The sequence below is a fragment of the Branchiostoma belcheri genome, unplaced genomic scaffold (assembly GCF_001625305.1).
Source record: "Branchiostoma belcheri isolate BF01 breed outbred unplaced genomic scaffold, Haploidv18h27 scaffold234, whole genome shotgun sequence".
Lineage (NCBI taxonomy): Eukaryota > Metazoa > Chordata > Leptocardii > Amphioxiformes > Branchiostomatidae > Branchiostoma > Branchiostoma belcheri.
In genome coordinates, this window is record NW_017803837.1 from 233,544 (window position 1) to 258,462 (window position 24,919).

The 24,919-nt window shown below is 42.2% G+C and overlaps 2 protein-coding genes across 2 annotated transcripts in view; one reads left to right on the forward strand and one right to left on the reverse strand.

Moving 5' to 3' along the window:
* LOC109470810 (peroxisomal NADH pyrophosphatase NUDT12-like) overlaps positions 1-576 on the reverse strand; it is a 6,187-nt gene extending 5,611 nt beyond the window's left edge. Inside the window, exon 1 of the mRNA XM_019769887.1 lies at positions 465-576. The gene's annotated coding sequence lies outside the window, so the exon portion shown is untranslated. The remainder of the gene's footprint in view (positions 1-464) is intronic.
* A 1,426-nt stretch (positions 577-2,002) lies between these two features.
* Positions 2,003-24,418, forward strand: LOC109470826 (sodium bicarbonate transporter-like protein 11). The gene is made up of 19 exons (XM_019769916.1): positions 2,003-2,155; positions 2,948-3,047; positions 3,309-3,364; positions 5,128-5,329; positions 6,090-6,174; positions 8,407-8,530; positions 8,970-9,185; positions 9,634-9,718; positions 10,254-10,376; positions 11,618-11,731; positions 12,240-12,372; positions 13,561-13,634; positions 15,444-15,612; positions 16,232-16,338; positions 17,202-17,367; positions 17,924-18,097; positions 18,650-18,845; positions 20,650-20,819; positions 24,082-24,418. The coding sequence occupies exons 2-19, from the start codon at positions 2,984-2,986 to the stop codon at positions 24,155-24,157; spliced, it is 2,334 nt and encodes a 777-aa protein (XP_019625475.1). The 5' UTR covers positions 2,003-2,155; positions 2,948-2,983; the 3' UTR covers positions 24,158-24,418.
* Positions 24,419-24,919: the final 501 nt, after the last annotated feature.

The window sequence follows — 24,919 nt, forward strand, 5'->3', positions numbered from 1 at the left end:
GGCAGGGGGGGGGGGCGTCCCAGAAACTCCTGGAGGCAAGACACTTAAGCCTCTACCAGGCTGAAAAGAGCAGAAATTGGCCAAATAGAGAAAAAACACACATGCCAGGGGACTGCTAGAGAGTACAGTCTGCCGCACCCGGGTGGAATTTGGACTCTCTAGCGGTCCAACTTCCCGGCATCTTCTCTCTCTTGGTAAATTTCTACTCTTTCTACACAGCCGTGAAGTCATTAAGATTAAGCAATTCGTCAAGTCATTAAGTAATAAGGCCACACACACAGACTGGCATTTATATTCAACTTCTTTGGACATAATCACTAGCTCTCACCATTGAAGGAGGTTTAAAATCTAAATCTCCTTGCTCTCATATCAAAAGTCACAGCCGAAAATCTCATGATTATGCAACGTAACCCGTTAGCAGAAGCTCACAAGCAGCCCTGAACATGTGAGATATTAAACGTTACCTTAAGTGTGTTTGACGATACAAACTGTTCTTTCTCCACAAGTTTTGATTCCTGTGAGACCACAATCTCCTTTTATACTGCTAGAGTATGCACGTACGGGCGACAACAAGGAAGTGCAAGTGATTCTATCTACTGGTCAGTCACCTGGCGGTCACATGTGGGTTAGTAGGGCAAAGGTCGTGGAATCGCCCATTTCTATAAAGGGGTACGAAGCCTCTTTCTACATCATACAACGGCAATAATACGGGCAATCCCTTATCATGCAACGTGCATATTGCAACTGTACGGCCACTAGCATAAGAAATAAAAGTTGGCGATGACTTAAAGGTTTATCTCTTGTGTGATCTGTCATAAGCATTACTTTACACTTTCACCCAATGGATTTTCCAACCCAATCAATTTCATCGTCATTTCAATGTCGTGCGGTATCCCCGAAGGATACTTTCTTGACCACCTGTGAAAGAAAAACAAATTTACTTTCAGCCACTCTACTCACCACATTAGTATAAAGTATTAATTTTCCAACGAAATAAGCCAAGAAGTCCCTGGTGCGTCGTCAATGATGACGTCAGGTTTCTTTTAGATCAGAGGTGTTCCTTTGTTCTTTGTTCTGCTCGAACATTCAACGTCATAAGGAACAACGGCTGTTACATAGGGGCTTCGTCACAAGGGTCATCACTACTGTAAACAGAAAATTTCAGAACAGTCGCTAAGTTTCATCCTAAGAAGTAAGATGTAACTTCAAGGCAGGATTAACATCCGTAGCCAAACTTGGTGTGCCTGAACATCACCTTAGTAGAAGGGCTTGATAGACGACAAGATAAAGAAACCTGAAGTAGCAGTGTCATACATATGATGGATCCATCGGAGGTTGAAGAAGACCCTGCTGGTCCAGTACGGATTACGGTGACTTCACTAGACCGTCCTCCCCTTCCAGCCATCGGCGCCCAAAGCCGTAACGACGATCGGACAGGTACTTCTAACATTCACCACTGGCTAAACTTAGTTTGTATCTCAGCCCGTATCTTGTCGTATTCCGTTAAAAATACGAACATGCACGAGCGGATGACACGGAATCTGGGCACACTGTCCAGATTCTGTCATCCGCTCGTATATGCGCGTATTCTTACTGAGAATACGATAAGATACGGGCCGGGATATGAGTGTATCCGAACCTATTTTGTCCAGTCGACTATGTACAATGTAATTGAGTGCGAATGTAAATACCGGTACTGTTCTTCCTTCTTCACTGTAAGTCATTCCTTCCCCAAACAATTTAGAGCGGTGCCTTGCTGTTGTATCCTCTTGTCTTTTTTTGATGGGATTAATAGCTTTTTGTGTTGTATCTGAAGTTTTAACTGTAATCATTGTTGAAAGTTGTTTCATTGTCATGAATGATTGTCAACCTTCGTAGATAGATATAGATACGTGTAATCATGTAATGCTATGTTGTATTTTGAATAGTGATTTTTTAAAATCGTGAGGATATATGTTTGATTATGATTCTGACTGTCTCCGAATATCTAGAACAACCCCCAGGGACAGGAGAGTCTCTCAGAGTAGAAGACACGCCTGGTCCAGAAGACGGAGAAGCGCCTACAATTTCAAGTCGTCCAAGACCTCTACACAACACACCATCCACAGTTTCCTTTCTCGGTTTCGGGTCGGACAACGAACTACGGAGGAAAACGGTACGAAAGTAAAACGTAACTATATTAGTTACCTACACAGAATTAGCACAACGTCTCGTTTGGTGTCCAACTGTCAATAAATGCATGGTCAGCAGGACACTTGACTTGTCTTTTGACACTTGACGATGGAAAAAAGTAAGAAAAGAAAAAAAAGGTAAGTAAGACGATGGAAATGAATAGCCCTGAACTCTTCCAAAGATGACCGGCATGATCACGGCAAGAACACAAGGAACGCTCACACAAACTCAGAACTGTTAAATGCTGAACAAACAGATACAGATCGATCCACCTATATCATATCTGGTCAGTTAAGTTTTTTGTCATCGTCACAGGAAGGAACTGTGTCGTCAATATAGGGCTGATATAATACGTCTTTTAAATGTGTGAACAAATATTTTTTTTTAAAGTTGTATCAGTATGTGTGTCTTGAAGGGCCACAGGAAGAATAGCTACATTTATTGTAAGCTAAGTGTGGATCCAAATAAGTCAAGTCAAGTCATTTACTTAATGATTTCCTTTTATACAGTTGTATTCATGCTGCCACATGTTCGTTTTAGGTTTAAAAGCTGCCCAAAGTCTCTATGTTTACAGTGCTGACGGAAAGAATGTTACTTTTGTATATTTGGTAAGGAACCCGCAAGTCAGCAAATTAGGCTGAGAGAGATTCTTATATTGAATAAATCATTCATTCATTCATTCATTCATTCATTCATTCATTCATTCATTCATTCATTCATTCATTCATTCATCCATCCATTCATTCAATAACGCCCTGGAACATTACCTATTCAGCTGAGGAAAAGGAGAGTCGGAAATGCCCTAACGGACATGACGGACGGTCAGCGGGAATCGCTGGCCTTCTCGACTTACACCTTAGACAGTGAAGATGATGGTACGTACTTTCGTTACCGTAAAATCTTAACCATTGACATATCAAACGCCTTTCATATTTTGTGCAGAAAAGTTCATCATATTGTTAGTATGACTGAGTCTGTGTCCTTGCCTCAAAAGAAAATAAAAAAACGATTTTTTTTATCTTTGCTGATTCTTGAGTTTCTTCTCGCTTTCCTTACTAGTATCTGTATCTGTATAGCCGGCCCTTCGGCGTAACACACCAGCTTAACATGTGACGAATGATTTTTGTTTGACGCAGATGCCTCGGATCGGATCAGTAAGGACGAGATAACTTTGATGTTTGCAACTCATGAGGTAGGCTCACGGTTCAGATCGATACATTACACTCGTCTGATTATCATTTTCCGACAAAATCTGTACATTTGGGGTCCTGGAGACCTGGTATTATACCCAAATCATCTGAAAATCGGTATGGGTATGCTTTATATATCTACCAACAAACACCCATTATAACTCTTGGCATGCACCCCTTTAGAATTGTATAATTTGGGACTTTTGACTGTTTTCTATACGAAATTATCAAGTATACTTACTGTATAGCATGACATCATCAGTAAGGAATGCACTGAGACCAACCGCCAATGGCATGCAGCTTTTGAGATCGTAGGGCAGTTGTTATCTTCTTGCTGATTGGGTGCTGGGTTTAATTGGATTAACGCATTATTTGGGCCAGGAGCTCAATGCCCAAATATGGGCAGCAGGTGCAACCCTGTTTGCTGATTGGTTGTTTCCTTAATTACTTTACTGTTAAATGAACACATACTTATAATAGGAATAATTACTTTGCCTTTTTACAAGTATTGGCCAGGAAAAGGAGCCTCTTCGGTTGTAAATCGGTGAAAACCTGTCGTAAAATGTGGGTGAAGCCATGCTGTTTTTGCTCCAAAGCAAATGTCGGCCTTTCTAGTTTACATCTAATGCTTTACTAAACAAAATCATACAATGATGTACATTATCATATAAACCCATATTTCATACAATATATGATGCTGTATCAGTTACTCAAAATAGCATAGAGCCTAGTCTGTACTCTGTAGTTACATAGATCTCCTTTGCATTATGTAATCCATGTTCCATGTATTGTTATATTTCAGTCCATACCATGGTATGGATGAAATATATTGTGTTCCCTCATGTTTCTCCTCCTCCTCCTTCTTCTCCTGCCAAACAGTCAAAGGGATTCAACTCAGCCATCATTCAGCCAAATGACCTGAAATTTGGCATGGAGGTAGAGTGGGCAAATACCCCCAGACGTTTTTTTCATTTTTTTGAAACATGCCTTTGAAAAATTTTTATGAAGGTTTTTTGGGGCATTTTTCGACAAAAATGGATTTTTGGATCCTGAGCCCTGGTATTACAACCAAATGATCTGAAATTCGGTATAAGGGTACCTTGAACGTGTGTCTACAGAATAGTAGTCACATATTTGGCATACACCACTTCCAAATGACTCATTTGGGGGACTTTAATGGCTATTTTCAGCAAAAAAGGGCCAAAAGTGCTGAACCCGTTCCATGTTCTATCTAAAGAATGGCTGGTTCCATCCATGGAACACGTGTTCCATTGCGGGTTACCTGAGGTCACATTGCACCTAAGTGGTGCGTAATGACCCACAAATTCAATTTTATGTGCCTAAGACCTTCAAAATGTATCAAATCTCATCATTGTTAGTATTTGCATACCTGTAATAAGACTAGTAAAGCTTTCGAGATTCAAAGTACTTGTTCTTGCATCTTTGTTCTCATATAGTTACTATTTAATTCATTTATTTGAGAACCTTTGCCAGTTTTGCACTGGGGTAAGTTTGGAATAGTTCACTTTTGCGTGGGAGGGAGATGGACTAAAATATGCTGTATTTGCTCCCAAGCAAATGTCGGCCTTTCTAGTCTTATATGGAATATTGTAGTGTTAGTCTTGATACATATGCATCAACATTACTATAGACCTTAGAGGATGTATCGGTTTGACATGTAGTACGTCTGAAGAGTTTGCCATACATTGTACCTCCTTGTTGTGCAATAAAGTTTGATTTTTGATCATGTTCGTTTTCATCCCAGAAAATCCCAAAGAAAGATTTCCGCCATGAGTACGAAGCCAGCAGAGACGTGGACAGTTTCTTCAGTATGGTGTCGCTGGACCTGGACATCACGGAGACCAGTCTGTTTGGTATCGTGGTGAGAATGGTGGAGGGACTTCTGAGGGAGGAGCCTGACTGTAGCCCAGAGGAGGCACTGTCCGCTCTCTTCACACACGACTCTGGTACGAAACTACTGACGTTAGAGTTGGAAGTAGAGGCGAATATGTGCTCGTGAAGCTCTTTATAATTATATACTTTGCTCTACGTAAAATGTAATTTTGCTTTAAACCCAGGGCTATGAATGATAGTCAGTCCAGGGTCAACTATCAACCGTAGACAATACGTGTTTGGCAGAAATATGCAACCTTTTATTCAGGTGTGTAACAAACTGTTAGCACAGAAATGATAACGTACGTACGTAGGCGAATATATGCACGTGAGGCTCTTTATCTATTTATGATCATGATTCATAACATGTGGAAGAAATTGACATAAAGGTGACTTTCATCTCTTCATGATGCATATATGTCAACACTGAGACCAGACTCACACCGGGAAGGGCCCCGGCTCTTTTCGATGAGTGTGGTGGGATCTTTAACATGCTCAAGATGTCGCTCTATCTCCTGAAACACGGGGCCCGATTTACGTCCTGTCCGATAGGATGTCCCCAACCGAAGCCAGGCACCCACTTTCACCCTCTCATTTATTGGGGATGCAAAAGTGCATGACGGGGCAGCCAGGCAGCAGCAAGGCTGGTAGTGAGTCAACTGAGGAACCTAGGTGGTTAGTGAATCCCAAGGGTAGAACAGGGATTCGAACCCAGAACCTTCTGATGTCGAGTCAACAACTCTAATCACAAGATCGCCTTTCCACCTCTTGTCCTAGATTTACATAGACCCATCCTTTTTTGAAGGCACTCAGCTGAAACATTTTCATTTACAGTTCACCATTTCAACAGAACAGTGCAGGGGACCAGTCAGACGGAATACGGGAGTGTGGATTACGACCAGAGTTGGATATGCGCCTTGTAAGTGTACCTCTTTGCTTTGCTTGCACAAATTTCTATAGAACATCTTGAAAACTAATCATAAGGCCATGACGTTGATTTTACTATATGGATGACATCCGCGCACGAATGATTTTTCGTCCGTTCCCCGAAAAAGGTTTCGACCATACTGTAAATTGTACAAAGCAGTTGCAAAACTAGAAAAGTAACATTTGCAAAGCAAATGCATAATGTTTACCTTCGGATATGGTCTGCTCTGTTAATTCTTACTCAAACACATTCACATACATGTATATGGTGACAGGAGTCTAAATGCCTACAATGAAATTGCCACATTGTGTGTGTGTGTCACATTGTGTAACCCGACACCAGTTACTATGGTGACAGACGTAAACAAAAGAGGCCATTGGCCAGGTCAGAGGTTAGTGTTTGGAGAAGAAATGGAAATGGAGCAAAAACAATATGTTTTCCTTCGGTAAACATAATGAGCACATATATCCTGTAAATTGTAAAAAAACATATTGGAAAACGATACAAATGTCGTAGAATGCCAAAATCAATTCCAAAGGAAAGAGGAAAATGCAAAGAAATGAAAATGAAGAGTCTGTTAATCACCATACCATACTCTGTGTGTTGCGTCATTTGTTCAACCTTCATGACCGCGTAGATTTCATGATGAAGGCAACTTTTTTTCCAAACTTTTTTATTCGCACACTCGCATGAGTTTTGGGGGTTCCAAGAGGACGTCATCCATATAATAAAATCAACACTGTACTGTCTTGATTAGAAGTGCCACGCGTCGTCTCCATGCTATATGATTATGTTACCTTCGCAGAAGAAAAAAATGTTTTTGCTAATTTTCTTCTTCAGTCCCAAACGCATAAGGTCAGTAACTTGGACCAGACAGCTGTCACCATGGTAACTAGTTTTGTACCAGACACCTTGTGGTGTTGAATTACATGGTGTAGCAAGAGACGGGTTACTAGTGCCATATAGTTATAAATGTGTTTGAGTAACAACTATATAGAGTTCGGCGACCTCATATCTCCATGAAGTGCTTTTGTAAATCTTAGATTCTATGCATGGTGATGACCAAATGTAAATGGCTTACATTTACAATCCTGCTCATTAGCAAAATTTTTATGCAAATTATTCACATGGCCCCAACCTAGTAACATGCAACACACTGGTGAAATCCTTATCATTTGGCATGGACAACGTATGATATTGTAGGTTATATGCAAGCACGACCTCTGACATACCTTTGCCAAATCATGTTAACCGTCCAAACTGACTAATGGTAATTTTTTTCACGGTGATTATGCAAATTATAACAGCCTCATTTGCATATAATATATCGTATCAGTTCATCATATTCTCCACCCAATGACAGGATTATCTTAAGAAATAAGGCTATTCTAGCTTTACCTCATAAATTATTCAAATGAGGTCCTGATTTGAATAAATTACGTTTAGTGATGTTCACTGAACATTCAATTATGGCAAGTATTAAATTCCCAGCAGTTACCACAATAAAATTGTTGCAATTTCACATTAAATATGCAAATTAGGTCTTCATTCACATAATCAATACTTGCCAGTGTTCCTGTCTTTCTCAATTACATGTCACAAGTGTTTCATAGCCCTAATATCGAACAGATTTATAGAATTTCCTCATTAATTAGGCAAATTAGATCCTGATTTGCATAATTGTAATTCAGTTACGCCAAACATCACCTCAGCTACCTACATTAAAAAATCACGACGATCCGTCAACCGGTTTTTTAGTTATTCTCTCTCGAAGATTTTAAAACAAACCGTCCTGCAGTTCCAGAACAAGCCACTAGGGGGCCCAAACTCACGTGACTTCTTCCCGAGCACAAGAGCTAACGATTAAAAATTCATGACCCTAGCATGTCCAGATCGCGAGATATCAAAACCGGATGTTACGCTGCAGTACCAAGGAAAGCCACTAGTGGGCCCAAAATCTCATCATTTCCAGTTTTTGTCACACCCTACCAACACACCAAGTATGAAACCAATTTATCCAGGCGTTCTTGAGTTATCTTGTTGACCAACAGAATGACAGACAGGCAGACAAACGCAACTGAAAATATAACTTCCATGACATGTCATGGAGGTAATAAAACAGAGCAGTACTTTGTAAGACCAGAACACGAGAAGGTAAACATTATGCATTTGCTTTACAAATGTTACCATGTTTCTAGTTTTCCATGTGTTTTTGTGTCTCAGCGCCAGTATGAAGAACCTGAAGAAACGCCAGGTGTCCATCGCCAGGCTGAAACACCCCCGTAACCTGGGAGAGACCAGTCAAGAGATCAGATTCATCATCATCGTACTGGCTCCTAGTGAAGAGGTAGGGATGTGTGTTTTGGAGAGATCGATAGAATACACGAGAAAAAACAATTTATCTTATTTAACAAACAATGAATCAATGATTGATATGAAAAGGTAAAGCCACTGTAACACATTTAGGACCTTCCCCCGACATTGACCCCAAACACCAGGCGAGTTTTGATTTTGAGCCAAATTTGGCCCCTGAACACACCCCGAAAGTTTCTGACTTACTCCAATATGGTTAGCTCGTGTTGTGCTGACTTACAGCTAGCTGAATTCATCCAACTATGGTCGAGTCCCAGCCGAATTCGACGAAAACCAGTCGACTTTGCGCCGACCTACTGATGCGTTCGGCTAGTATAGTGAGTGATGCGTTCGGCTAGTATTTGGGAGGACAAAAATTCGTGAATGTGTGACTGGGGCTTAACGCAGGCTAATGAACTTGGTACTTGTCCCAGAAAACGACCCGCAGCGCCCTGGAGACTGCTCGCACCTTCGCCACGCTGCTACACGAGCCCGAGATCCGCCAGGAGTTTCTGGACTGCCGTGACAAGGTGGAGTTTATGAACCTGCTGAGACTGGTGGAGCTGAAGTACTGCAAGGACGGCGAGATTGAAGAGTGCGCAGCGGACACCGGAAGTTCAGAATCCTTGGCTTCTTTCGAGAAACCGGAGGTTTGTGAGGAACAGTTTTTCAATACATGTATATCCTCTGATGTTACACGTACGCAGAAGTTTAAAATGACAATAGAATACAACAATCATAAATTTAAAAAAAATTAAGCACACCATAATCTTTCAAATCATGGTTGCTCTCGAATATCATTTTGATTTTCATTCTTACGTCAACCCATGACAGAAATGGCGCTTTGCTGTTTCACCATGTGGCTCCTCTTTTAGATAACGATTTTGCCAGAAAAAAATATATATACAAGAAGTGAGTAAATTCGTCTTCCACTGCCTCAAAAGAAGAAGTTAAACCCAACAAAACAAGCACCACATGTTTTAAAATGCTGTATAACGTTGGACGTAGTCTTACCATTGTATTTTCTTTTTTTAAATGTTGTTTGTGCTTGCAATTAGCATGTATTTGCAATAAACCTTATGTTTATTGATAACGAAGGACCGACAAGGATGCCCCATCGGCAAAGGCGTCTGGAACGACATCAAACGTCGGGCACCGTTGTACTTCAGTGACTTCAAAGATGGTAAGATATCTTATATATTGCCTACTATTGCCCCTAATGTATGGTCTATGGTTTAGATGACAAAACACAGTCATTGGTTTCTATCTTGAACAAGCCTGGCAACATAAAAATACATTGTCATGGCGGTGGTGGTATCTGCAGTACCAACAAAAGCCACCACGGGGCCTAAAACCTAATCCTTTCTAGGTCTCATCAAGACCTACCCACCTATAGACCAAGTATCCATACTTTCTTGAGTTATTGTGCTAAAACACTATGCATGCCCGTGGAAACATCCCTGTACAATTCCTAGAATTCTTGCAGACTGTACACAGTAATATATCATTAGGCTCGATCCTGAGGCGTCGCCAAAAGGTGCAGGTGACATCAAAATGTACACCACGACGATCATGGTGGTGTGAAGAGAGGATTTTTTTTTAAACTAAATTCACAAACCATCTACTGTTCACAAAACGCAATCATCAAGTCCTACAAAGATGGCGTGTGTCAAAACCGTGTCGAAATCTCACATTCCGTTCATGCTGCATGTTTGCAGGTCTTGTGGGACGTCACACCCTGCATAAGCTGATCTCGGCCACGGTGTTCCTGTACTTCGCCTGTCTCCTCCCGTCTATCGCGTTCGGCACCCTGAACAGCAGAAACACCCACGGAATGATAGGTGAGGAAGTACTCAACAACATTTCCCGGTTTTAATCAGGGTCTAAACAAATTAAGAAGACGAACAAGACAAGAACAACAAGTCTAGAGTGTTTAACTATTTTCGTTTTTTTTTTTAACTTTTCGACCTTTAATACTTAGACTCAGACATAGGAGACAGAAAAAGGATATGTGAAGCTACCTACAGGTTACTGTCCAAGTGCCCACTCCTGCCAACTTGACACATCAAAATAAGATAAAGACTAAAGCTACGGTCACAACCCGCCGTACGTGCTTTTTGTCCGTACGTTTTTTGGAGGCTACGTCACCTACGTTTTTTCTGAAAACGTAGGAAAGGAGTGGCGTCGACGCACGTCACTCGCACGTCAATCGCACGGTTGCGCAAGGTGTAAGAGTGTGGTCTGCACGTTACGTCTGGCCGTGAGCGGTTGCGTGCATCGTACGTTGCGCAAGTGGTAAGTGAGTTGTACGTGCTTACAACGTACGATCTCTGTGCGATTGCAACTTTACCGTAAGGAACTCGAGGCGGTACTCACACGTGCTTCTTCCGCACGGCACGTACGGGGCACGCGCGTCGCTCGTACTCGCACGCACGGGTGGTGAATCCGCAGACCGCACGTAGAAAAAGTTTTACATGCACTTAAAGTTCTACGGCGTGTCTGCGTGCTCCCAAATCCGTAGGATTCCGTACGGAGGTTGTACTCACCACGCACGGATGCCCTACGTTTGCCCACGTTTTTGCACGTAGACAGCACGCAGAAGCACGTACGGCGGGTTGTGACCGTAACAATACATGTAAAAGATGTTTACATAAAAAAGAGGGGGCAAGTACGGCAAGAGGGGGGAAGGGGGGGGATTAAAGCAGCAGGCGCAGTATCCCCCTGTCGACCTTCGCCCAAGGCACTGGAGTGATAGAAAGGCTGCCTCACCAAGGCGTACAAAGTCAGTAGAGTAGCTTCAGCCTTGAGTGCAGGCACTTCTTGATATACGGCAGTCCTTGATAAACGTGCGTCACAAACGTTTGGTCAAACACAGCCTCGCATTATTTCCAAGCTTTCCGTGTGAGAGAATAGCTGATATATCAGCATGTACCAGCAAACTTGTGGATCGAGAACAGCAAGGCATGAAAGCAACTTTGCCCTTATTGTGGTCAGGTCACTGATTATATGAGTACGTCTTATCTTAACTTTACCGATTGCAATAGACTTTGTAACAGAACAACCATCTATCTATCCCCATCAGATGTGCGGAAGGTGATCGTGTCCCAGACGTTAGGAGGGCTGATTTACGCCCTGTTCTCGGGACAGCCGCTCATCATCCTACAGACGACAGCACCACTGGCGCTGTACACACAGAGTAGGTGACTATTGCTGTATGATGCACAGATGATTCTGCCGCTGCTGTTGTTATTCTAGCTGTCGACCATTTTGTCACATTTGCTTTTTACAGCAAGAACCAAGTATCTACCAGACTAATGGACCTATCACATTGTTACGTCACAGTTTGTTTACCACAATGAATGCCGGTCAATCGAACTTAATATTGTACAAGGGTGCGTAGTGCGGTGTGTGTTTGTGTAGTGTTAGCTTTAATATAAGGCTTTTAATACAGTACTACTTTCGTCTAATGCCACAACTAAATCACCAATTACGGCATGTAATGCTGTGTGAACAAAACTAGACGCAGCAAAAATCAAACATACCTGACTTTAAAAACTTTGAAATGATCTTTATTCTTTAACTGACCGTTCTAGAAAGTTCTTTAGAACAGGTAAATAAACCGTGACGTAATAATGTGATAGGTCCATTGCTACATGCGTGGGAAGTTGATCTTGATTTTCTTGTTTGTGTTTTCATTTGCGTAGTTATCTACGAGATAGCACACAGTCTGCACGTGGACTTCCTGCCGATGTTCGGCTGTGTGGGTCTGTGGAGCTCCGGCTTCGTCTTGCTGTACGCCCTGGTGGGCGCCAACCGCATCATGAAATACACCACCAGGTATATAGCAGTTCTTGTTATGACTTCACTATAGTGGTGAAGTCATATTGTTTTTACTCACGTTTCTTCTTCTCCTCCTGCCATTTCTTTAAATTGATTGAACTCCTTCATTTTTGGACCAAATAACATGAAATTCGGCATGAAAGTAGAGTGGGCAAATACCCCCAGGCGTTTTTTTTTTTCATTTTTGTGATACAGGCTTTTAGAATGGTTTTATTTCCGCTTTTTTGGCTGTGTTATAGAAAATGTACTATAGCAGGTGTTACCACATTTGGGCATGAGTCATCAGAATGGCATGTAGAGCAGACAACCAATAGGAATGCAGCTTTCCTCTATTCTCTTTTCTAATTGGCTGTTCGGATTTGACTGGGTCAACTCAATTAACACCTGTACAAAGCCATGCCATATTGACAGTATGAACTTTATTCAAGTGTTTTGGTAGGTATGCAAAACTTTCCTGCTCCAGCATTGGAATGCGGGGCACAAACGCTTCTTTTTATCTTGAAAATCAACAGTTTGCATTACGCAATCAAAAATCCCAACCAATAATGTAAAGGATAGCTATCCAGCTGTTGTCACTTCATACTATAGTTATATCAATGTAAAGAATTGTTTTCCCATGTATTTCTCCTTCTTTCTCTGCCATGTCGTGAAATGTGGTGAAGTCATGCTGAATTTGCTCCATTTCTATTCGATGACATCAGACTGCTTTACAGGCTGAATAAAAAGCAGAAATCGACCTAAAAAGGAATGTAACTGGCCAGGGGAGTTAGCCTGCCATAGAGGGTCCTATTTCCGTGCAGGCGAATTGGACCCTCTATGGCCGGCTAATTCCAATGGCCAGTTAACTAGTTACTTTCCGTAGTAGGCCGATTTCTACTATTTATTCAGCCCGCAGAGGGGTGGATTCTACCAGACTGCAATAACCGTCAATCATCATAGTTGATTTACCCACCTTGACTGTGCACTCTTATGTATAACCGCATGATTTTGCTTCCTGCTTTCGACTTTGCAGTTCATTCACATTATTTTACGATTGACTTTAATATTGACAGCTTGGTCGGATATTACCTGCTATGACAGACATTCTCATCATTTCCATCTATTTATTTGATGGACATGAACGTTATGCGTTCGTGAATAACACATGTAACTTCCGCCTATGTAACACAGTGTCCTTCGTTTTAGATGTGTCGAAGAGATCTTTTCTCTATTCATCGCCATCACGAAAGTAGCGGCGGCGTTAGAGAGTCTCATCCACGGTAGGTTTGCTAGGTATAGCGACTTGGCGTGTGTATCGAGCATACCAGTACCATATTGAGAGCATTTAACAAGTCTACATCTGTATTGTTTAACTGGTATTAGCATCCTTTGGTGTAACAATGGACCTATAACATTATTACGTCACAGTTTGTTTACCGCAATGAATGCCGATCAATCGATGTTTATATTGTACAGGGGTGCGTAGCGCAGTGTGTGTTTGCGTTAATATAAGGCCTTTATACAGTACTACTTTCATCTACTGTCACAAGTAAATCACCCATTACGGCATGTAATGCTGTGTCAACACAACTAGACGCAGCAAAAATCAGACATACCTTACTTTGAAAACTTTGAAATGATCTTTATTCTTTAACTGACCGTTCTAAAATGTTCTTTAGAACAGGTAAACAAACTGTGACGTAATAATGTTATAGGTCCATTCCGAGGTTCTGGTCATATAGTTAACATCGGCCGGCCTCTCACACATGACCTTAGCATATTAATAATAAGAGTTCCATGACATCATACCTTCGCCAAATGATCTTAAACCTTCCGAATTATAAATTTTCTCATTGATTTTGCAAATGAGAGCCTTATTTGCGTAAAGTATATCAGTTGATCATATTCTCCACCTAATGACCATTTTATCTTATAACGATATTATGTAAGATTTTCACTATTTTAAACATCGTTGTTTTACACATTTTCTTTCGCTATATAAACCTACCTGGGTTTATTATGACGTTGCGCCGAAAAAAAACGTGTTGGAAAACTGCCGAAGATACCCGAACAAAAACCACAGTTTGTTTACATTCTTTTTAGAAGCCTCCTAAAATACAGCGAGCCTGTTATACTTATTCTCGCGCTGGGCTGATTCACCGGAAAAGCAAAATTTATATCATATCATCCTAAATTATACAAATGAGGTCCTGATTTGAATGAATCATGTTCAATGATTTTCACCTTCACTTAACTTCCAAATGCGGTAACGTCAAGTATTAAATTCATGGCAGTTATCATTATGAAATTGCAACAATTTCCCATTTATTATGCAAATTAGGTCATTTACATAATCAATATTTGCCGAAGGTCCTCTCGTTCTGAATTACATATATCACATATGTCAAGTAATAGTCCTATTATCTAAATCAACAGATTTGTAAACTGTCCTCATTAATTATGCATATTAGAGCCTGATTTGCATAATTGTCATCTAATTGTGTCAAGCATTACTTCAGCTATCTACATACCAAAAATCTTGATAATCCGTCTACCGGTTCATGAGTTATCCGCCCTCGAAGATTTTTTAAGAAACCCTCCTGCAGTTCCAGAACAAGCAGCTAGGGGGTTTAAACGAATGCCGCTTCTTCCTGAGCAAAAGAGCTATTCACCATCCAAACTTCGTGACCCTAACATGTCCAGATCACGAGATGTCGAAACCGGAAGTTCAGCTGCAGTACCATAAGAAGCCGGCTCAAAATCTAATCATTTCGAGGTCTCATCAATACCTACCCACGTACCAAATATTAAGACAATCCATGTTTAAGCCTTCTCAAGTTATCGTGTTTACATACAGAAACACACACACACACACACACACGGACGCCTCTGAAAACATAACCTTCTTGCTAGCCATCGACTGGGACTGTTGATCCTTCCCGCGCTCAGAAACAATGACTTTTCACTCTACCATTGTTGGAGGAAAAACCAATTTTGAAACACATCGATTCTGGATTTATAACTCCCATATTTGTAAGTGTTTCTCCAACAATTTTGAGCTTCTTGCGAAAAAAAAATGGTTTTGATAGATTTCCAGGAGAACATCGGTCCGGACTGCGGCCACAACGTGACCACGTCTGAAGGCGAGGGTTACGGCGAGGCTGCGGCGGGCTGTCAACTGGACAAGGCTTTGCTGCACTTATTGCTGCTCCTGGGCACGGTGGCTTTGGGCATGATGCTGTATAACAGTATTCACAGGTTCGCACATGTAACTTGTACGTTTTCTCTCAATTGTCTTCACTGATACGAAGATATTTTCAAGTTGATTATCAGGTAGACCATGTTGATTTCATTATATGAAGGACATACGCGCGCGCAAAATGAGCAAATATATGCTGTCAATTGCAAAACCCACAAAATGTTGGAAAATGATACTAATGTCGTAGAATGCCAAAATCAATTCCAAAGGAAAAGAAGAAATGTGAAGAAATGAAAATGAATGCGAAGAACCCGTTACTAGCATTCGCCATACCATGCTCTAGTCATTTGTTCAACTTTCGTGGCCACATAGATTTCATAATGAAGGCAACTTTTTTGCCAAACTTTTTTATTCACACGTTTGCATCAGTTTTGGGGTTCCCAGAGCTGCCATCCACACATTCAAATTAACATGGCCTTAACGTGGGCTGAAGTATGCCAAACAGTTGTCACCGCCAAGGTAGATAAACAAGGTTCACGAGTGTTCTATGTCCATCTGGTGTCTTCAGAACAGGCACGTCTGAGCCGATCATCTCTTCGTTGGTGATACGAAGTTAGTCGTTGCTGATAAACCTTTGGATTGTTGTTAGAATCCCGTCTTTGTTTCCCTCCGCCTCAGCCCTTACCTTGATGCCAGCAAACGCGAGCTGCTCGCCGACTACTCCTTGCCAGTCTCTGTCATCTTCAACTCCTTCATGGGCGTGTATGTGTTCAGCATGGTCAGCCGTAAGTATTGGTCATTGTCTACTATAACTGAGTCAGACTCTTCGCTACTACAACTGACGAAGACTCTTTCCGCTACTCCCGCATCCTTGGCTCTAGTTTAATCTCCAAGCAGATCTTTTGGGGGCTGCAAAGACAGTATGAAATTGGGCAGGCTGTATCCATTAGCCAGACAGTATCCAATATAGTTGTCTGGCAAATGGATACCGCCTTGCCAATTTGACACTGTCTTTACAGCCACCAAAAGGGCAGCTTGGAGATTATAGCTCTAGCTAACGCACTGACCATTTCCCCGGCTATGTCAGCATTGCAAAACTTAGGATTAGTGCCTACTCTTTGCAAATTGAAAAAGGTCGCCACTGTAACACACCAGCCAATGAGAGACTGTGTCCCACGTGTCATAAAGGCGTTGAAAACGAATTACATTTTATAATAGATTGCCCAACCTATGATGAAAACCGACGAAAATTGTTACAACATATTACATGTAAGACCAATATAACACTACCTCATACAAAGACAGATGTATTTTATATGTTACTATCATGCCCTGTCAACATTTCCACCTATGAAGGCCAATTTATACACAATTCAATGACAAAACGAGAAAACGTACAGTAATTAATTCCTGACACAATTTCACATTGTATTAATAGAGTTAGATTAGTATAATTAGTGTCTCTCTTTTGTTACACGTTGTTTATGAAGCAGACCAGATTCCTATTACAGTTAGTAGAACTGTTAGATATTCTCAACACCACCATATGTGTATGTTAACACCACAAACTATGTATGTATATTTTGCCATACGTTGTACCCGCTACATCTGTTGCGCAATAAAGTTCTTCTTCTGTGTTCCTGTGCAGTGAAGCGGTTCGATGTTCAGACCGGTCCCCTGTTCGTGCCGGTAGAGTTGGGAAGTCTGACGTCCACTGCTGTCGTCACCGCCATGGGGCTGGGCTTCTGTCTGTCTCTCCTGTTCTTCATGGACCAGAACATCACAGCCGCTATCGTCAACAGTCCAGCGAACAAGTATTTCACCCCTTTTTTCTGGCTACTGTAAAGGCATCCAATGCAATTACAAGACAAAGAGCAAGAAAACAACATATTCTGGATCAGGAAATCTCTCTGATATTGACATTTACTACCATTTCTTAACACACTTTTGTCATTAGTTCAATACGCGAGGAGTCCGTTTATTTCTTGGTACCACCAATAAATAGATAGAACCAGCCTACAACACAAAACAATTTTGAAAGCAACTTTTTTTCCGCCGGTGACATCGCATTATTGCCTCACAGATATCAGTATGGTATGGGATAGGATCCATTCAACTTACTACATTAAAAGAATGAGCAGAAAATTTGACTTTGACAATCCCAGTTTTGCCGCCCTGAAGTTGCATTGGATGCCTTAATGGGAACATGTGAACATAAAGGCCAACAAACTTACTGTCGTCTACTGAATCTACCTTTCTTTGGTCTGCGAGAGCAAGAGTTATAGTGTATAAGAAAGCTATCTGTTCCTGACATAAGTATTCCAATAAATTCAAACCCCATCCAAACGTAGCCTCTGTGTTTGACCTCAGGTTGAAGAAGAGCTCTGCGTACAACCTGGACCTGTTGGTGATCGGCATCATTAACGGTATCCTGTCCGTGTTCGGTTTTCCCTGGCTGCACGGCACGCTGCCACACTCGCCTCTACACGTGCGCACACTGGCTGACGTGGAGGACCGCGTGGACCAGGGCAGGCTGTACTCCATGTGAGTCATATGTAATCAACAAGCAGATTCAGGCGGGGAAGAGGGTAGGGACCGATCAAATTTGCCTCCGTGGTCAACTGTAGCCTGGATGCCAGACCCCGGCTCGACACGATACTCCCTTCGGCTGGGGAAACCACAAGCCCCGATCCCAGAGTCAGCACATGGGGGTCTAATTTGTCCCTATAACTAAGGGGGTGTCTTTGGTAAAATTTAGGAGCTAGACTGCCCCTGGTAACAGTCTGGCACCCAGGCTAGGTCAAACGGTAACTCGGGTGGACAATTTGATCGTCACCTGGCCCCAAATGAACTTGCTTGGACACTAAGGGGTGCCGCTACGGAAAGGGAGAGAAATCCCTCGAAGTGTACGAATTTGTCATATACTTCCGCAAAGTCAGTACTGGTATCAAATTGGCCAGACAGTATCCATTCTGCTTGGAGATTATTATTGGGTAACGCCGTCTATGCATGTACACTTGGTCATTTTTGCGTTTAAAATAGCGTACAATCCGGGACACATCAGATTTTAACGTGTTTGTTTGCTTGACTGTTTAGTGTGGTACGAGTACGTGAGACACGGCTAGCCGCCATCCTCTCACACACCCTCATCGGTCTCTCGCTGCTGCTGCTCCCGTCTCCTCTCAACTACATCACCCAGCCTGTCCTCAACGGGCTCTTCATCTTCTTCGCTCTCATCTCATTCAGCGGGAATCAGTTTTACGAGAGACTCGTGTTGCTCATGACAGAACAGGTAAATAAACCTCTTCTTTATGTGTTACGCTGATCAACTCGGCCCAACGCCGGAGACAGTAATTTAGGCAGAAACACGCGCCCACACGATGTCAATGTTCAAAATAAACAAATATCATCGTTCTTCAATAAGAAGCTCATTCAACTTATGTAATTTCTTTCTTTTTCCACAGGTATAACGAATAGAACTAGCGCTAGTCCTTAGTCAACAAACGACGTTCATTGAAGGTTTACAATTACAGAATATTTCTACTGAAGTAATCGGTACAACAGCCACATAATTATCGCCATGAAACAAAGTAAGACTGTACTAAAATACTGTGAACAAATGAATCCGTCTAGTATCATGTGGTAGGCACATCGATGGGCAAAGTAGTCGCTCTCCGGTACACCGAACAAAAATTGCGGTCTCGGTTAAAGCCATGTTGATTGCCCAAGCGCAGGTGGGTTTTGACTTTAAAAAAACTCAAAGTCTACAGTTCGAAGTTGTCTAACAAAAAAAAACGCAGTCTCTTTAAAATCATGTTGATTGCCCAAGCACCGGCGGTTTGGTACTTCAAAAAATCTCATAGTCAACATGGTTGATTTGGCGGTGGGCCGAGTTGACCAAATTTGCGATGGGTCGAGTTGGTAATGGTCCGAGTCGTCCTGATTCCATTTTCGCCGTATGCTCTACACATTGTGTCTGGCGTCTTTCCTCTTAGCAAGGAGCTTTCATCACATGTATGTCATTTTTCATTTCTTCTGCCTCCTTGCTGACCAGCGACATCATTTGCTCCGTGTATTGCGAGTGCTTAATAATCATAATAATTCTGCTATTACTTTTGTATTTTCTTTCATGCAACACCCAGAATGTGTTACTTTATGTTGACCTCTGACCTCTCCTAGATCCTGCTCACTTTTAAGTTTACCTTTGGTTTTGTTAAGTTTCTTTCTACCGATTTTATATTGAATTTAGTTACCTTTTATTTCTTGTATTGTTGCGGACTCCAGAAAAAGTGTGAATTGTAACACTATTGGAGATCCTATAATCTCCAAGCATATCTTTTGGTGGCTGCAAAGAGTATGAAATTGGTCAGGCAGTATCCATTTCAGAGACAGTATTCAAAACGCCAGCCAAGGGCGGCACAAAAAAGATACCGATACAAAAAAGAAAGCCCGATAAAAAAACACCCCAAGCCCAAGCCAAAGGCCAAACCTATACTTGGACTGTAGAGATCCTAATCAAACAACAAACCTCATTATATTTCAGTCCATACCACATGGTACGGATGAAATATATTGTGTTCTCTCATGTTTCTTCTTCTCCTCCTCCTTCTCCTGCCATTTCGTGAAATGGATTCAACTCCATCATTTTTTAGCCAAATGACTTGAAAATTGGCATGGAGGTAGAGTGAGCCATTACCCCCATGCCTTTTTTCATTTTTTTTTTTATACATGGCTTTGAAAATTTTTATGAAGGTTTTTTTGGGCATTTTTCGACAAAAAATGGATTTTTGGATCCTGAGCCCTGGTATTACAACCAAATGATCTGAAATTCGTCACATATTTGGCATACAACACTCCCAAATGACTCATTTGGGGGACTTTAATGGCTATTTTCAGCCAAAAAAGGAGCCAAAAGTGCTATACCCGTTCCACGTTCGTTGCACGTAAGTCGTCCAGTTTTGCACTGGGGTAAGTTTGGAATAGTCCACTTTTGCGATCTTTTGCGTCTGAGGGAGATGGACTGAAATATGCTGTATTTCCTCCCAAGCAAATGTCGGCCTCTCTAGTTCTGAGTCCGTTCTCTGTCCCTCCCACAGTCGGCGTACCCACCCAACCACTACATCCGACGGGTGCCGCTAGCGCAGATCCACCTGTTCACGTTCTGCCAGGTGCTACAGCTGGCCGTGCTGTGCGGCCTCGGGCTGTCCGCCATGCCCTATCTGGAGATGATCTTCCCCATCGTGCTCTTACTACTTCTCCCTATCAGGTAACTCGCCAACAGCACGATTGTTAAGACGGTTTACTATCCCGGCGATTTGCTGTGTTATTACCTTCGCCAAGAAGGTTATGTTTTCAGTAGCGTTTGTCCGTCTGTCCGTTTGTGAACAGCATAACTCAAGAAGCTTAATATGCATTGTCATGAAACTTGATAGGTGGGTAGGTCTTGATGAGACCTAGAAGTGATTAGATTTTGGGCCCCCTGACGGCTTTTGTTGATACTGCAGAAAGTGCTTCCGGTTTTGATATCTCGCGATCTGGACATGCTAGGGTCACGATTCTTTTTTACTAGCATTACATAACTTATTTTGCTACGCCATGTGCGCACACAAAACAACAATATAATGTTCAACGGTTTGTGCCCCCTCCCGTTACCAAATGTAATAGACAAATACCTAATATCTATTACGATATGTCTATAACTAGTAAGAAAATGTAGTGCTTGAATTTTATATTTGACGGACATGTACATCAGTCAAATAGAGGTAGAAGAGCTTGGTGTCTTCAATTAATTAATTAATTGCTGAATTAATTTCACCTTGGTTTCTTGTTAAAATGTGTACTGTTTTTTTTTTTGCCTGTGGCTATTGACAGGATCGTCCTGTCAATAGCAGAAAATATTGCACTGCTGACAGGATCGTCCTGTCAATAGCAGAAAATATTGCACTGCTGACAGGATCGTCCTGTCAATAGCAGAAAATATTGCACTGCTGACAGGATCGTCCTGTCAATAGCAGAAAATATTGCACTGCTGACAGGATCGGTAAAATTTTGGTATTTTTATTTCATACTGGAAATTTTGGGGTGGGCGCTGGTTCGTGTAGGTCTTATGTAGGTGTTATTATGTATGCTATTAGGTCATTTTTTTACGATCCTGCGCTGCGGCCCCTGCAGATAGTCGTGCATACATTGATCCCCCGCTCGGTAGCGCGCGCCTGGCCTCCCGTAAGCAATGCGGCGGCAGTGCGTGCCTGTCGCCCCGACTAGCCTCTACCAGGCACCGTGGATCGCTGGAAAAATAGTAGAAATTGACCGAAATAAAGGGAATATATACCAAGGTCGCCAATTGGAGCTTCTCTGGCCGGCTAACTCCCTTGGTATATATTCCCTTTATTTCGGCCAATTTCTATTATTTTTCCAGCGATCCACGGTGCCTGGTAGAGGCTAGTCGGGGCGACAGTAAGCGCTAGCCATTACAGCCCAGGCCTGTTACAGCCGGCGCCGCGGGAATGACACAGCGGTCCACCGGCGGGTACCCGTCGGGCTAGCCTGGGTGCCACCAGGCCTGGGTGCCACTCCGCGCGCGAGTGTCTATCTCCTAAGTAAAAGTCATGGGAAGCCATTATAACTCCCGGCAGACCTACTTGGCACACTGGGTCTAATTATCTCCTCGCGCAATGAGGCGTTAGAGGGCTTCGCGTGGACGAAGGGGTTTGAGTGGATAATGGTACCGGACAAATACGGTTTCTCCCGAAATCTATCGCCAAATAAACGCCGGACTCTGGGGCACCCAGGGTTAACCGTCAGGCGTGCTAACAGCAACACAACAACCGCCCCCAGTAACACTAACCAGCGTGCCAGGCCCCTGCAGCGTGCCTTTGCCGGTACGTGTGGGGGCCCAGTGGGGCCGGTAAAATTCGGTGGCCAGCTGGATACGCGCGCCAGGGGGCTGTTGTTGTTAGCGGGCCGGCTAGCTGAACCGGCCACACCAGCGGTATTTTCCTGGAATTTGTTCCATTTGATTTCGAAGTTGTTGAAAGAATAAATAATGGATAGAGATCAACTTCTTTTTGTCTTTTTTATTGTCTTCATCTTATGTAACCGCCTTCGTATTTCAGACAGCTTATGCATGAAATTCGCTTGTATTTATATTTTGAACATGTCTAGTTTTGACATATATCTGCTGGAGTACTCTGTATTGATAACTCTGTTAACGTGATGATAGCCGCCATCGTGAAACGCCTAATCTGCAGTACAGTAGCATATGCCTTCTGACTGGTTAAAAAAATGAAAACAAAGAAGAAATCATGTCAATAGAGCCCAAAATGGAAGATTTAAAAAATCCTGTCAATAGTGCCAAAAATGGCACTGCTGACAGTGTAAAAACCGATAGGGGCGAGCAGGTCACAACCGGGAATCGAACCCGAGTTGTCCGCTTGGCGGTCACCAACGCTAACCACTACACTAAAAGGTCGCACGACCGTTTAGCATGGTCAGTTAGCGGAGGATAAACCCCACTGTTACTCTACTCCCCCTTTTCTTTCAAGATTCGTCCTCGAATCTTCCGAGTCCGACATCCCTGGAGCTGCCACACTTATCCTCAGTGCCAGTACTCACAGGGCCGGCATGGGAACCACTGTAAAAACCGATAGGGGCGAGCAGGTCACAACCGGGAATCGAACCCGAGTTGTCCGCTTGGCGGTCACCAACGCTAACCACTACACTAAAAGGTCGCACGACCGTTTAGCATGGTCAGTTAGCGGAGGATAAACCCCACTGTTACAACAGGACGATCCTGTCAACAGTGTCAAAAATGGCACTGCTGACAGGACGATCCTGTCAGCAATGCAGTATTTCCTGTTATTGACAGGATCGTCCTGTCAGCAGTGCAATATTTTCTGCTATTGACAGGATCGTCCTGTCAGCAGTGCAGTATTTCCTGCTATTGACAGGACGATCCTGTCAGCAGTGCAGTATTTCCTGCTGTTGACAGGACGATCCTGTCAATAGCCTCAGGCTTTTTTTTTTCATTTTACGTGTAGATGTGATGTGTGTGCATTTTTGTAGCCGTACACCGTTACAAGACTATGCAAATTCTGTAAAAATTCTTGTATTGAAGATGAATCGCATTTTATGCTTGACTGTATATTATATTATATGACAACGAACGTAAATCACTGTTCAGTTCAATTAAGCTCGACAAAAAAATGTAAAACATTATCAAAGGAAGACACTTTTAAATATACATGTATCATATCATGTACAAATATAGACACCATCAATGAAGTATGTAAGAATATTTCAAAATGTTTCAAAAAGAGAGAAGAAGCCATTAGAACTTAGATCTATACCACTTCATATATATTTCTTTTTTAGCATTGTATACCTTAGACCTTATGTTAGCCTTTCTTTATTACTATTGTTGTAGTACTCTCTAGTACATTGTACTTTGTACATCCGTGCATTTATCCCCCCGGGGAATGAACATGCAATAAAGTTTCATTATTTATTTTATTTATTTGTCTCCTCAGACACAAGCTGATGCCTCTGCTGATAGACCCGAAGTACATCCGGGCACTGGATGCCGCGCACACGGACAACCACTGATGGGCATGCGCAACTGACGTCACCACAGAACTGTGCCATACATACATTTAACGTCATAGATACAGTCATGAAATCGTCATCAACTTGTCATCGACCTACGGTAGACCTATAAGTCATCGTGAAAATAGTGATATAGTAAATCATATTTCATATATCCTAATATGAAAGACCACACTCACGGAAACAAACAATGACAATAACGGAAATGCTATGCACATACCTCCAACGTGTGTGTTCTGACTTTGTGAAATAAAGTCCAGATGCCCAAGTGTTAAAAATGACTTCGTCATGTTATTATGTCAACATGATATTAACGATTTGTGGGAAACGATTCAAGACTACAGCTGAATATTCTCCTTCCTTTAATGAATTGTTTTCTCAAATTCATTAGTTGATATCTTTATACGAAATTGGCCAGCTATAGGCATAGGTGTCATTTGCTAGATGTTCCTGTCTGTAGTTTATTGTCATTTGCATCACGTTCTGCGTGCAGATGAACTTTAGGAGATATCCGCTAGGGGGGATTGTTTTACAAAGGTGTAACAGGGCTTGGGAAGAGAATTCAACCGAAATGACCATAGTATCACCATACACAATGCATAAACCTAAAGAAGAAGATTTGACACTACTTCAGCATCCCCAAGCATGTTTTAAAAATTATACATGGTTCTAGAACCAATATAATGTTACATTTTGCACCGACCGTTTCGTACACATGCTCGCCACAGAAACGTCCACTCGTGAATGTACCGGTATAATCAA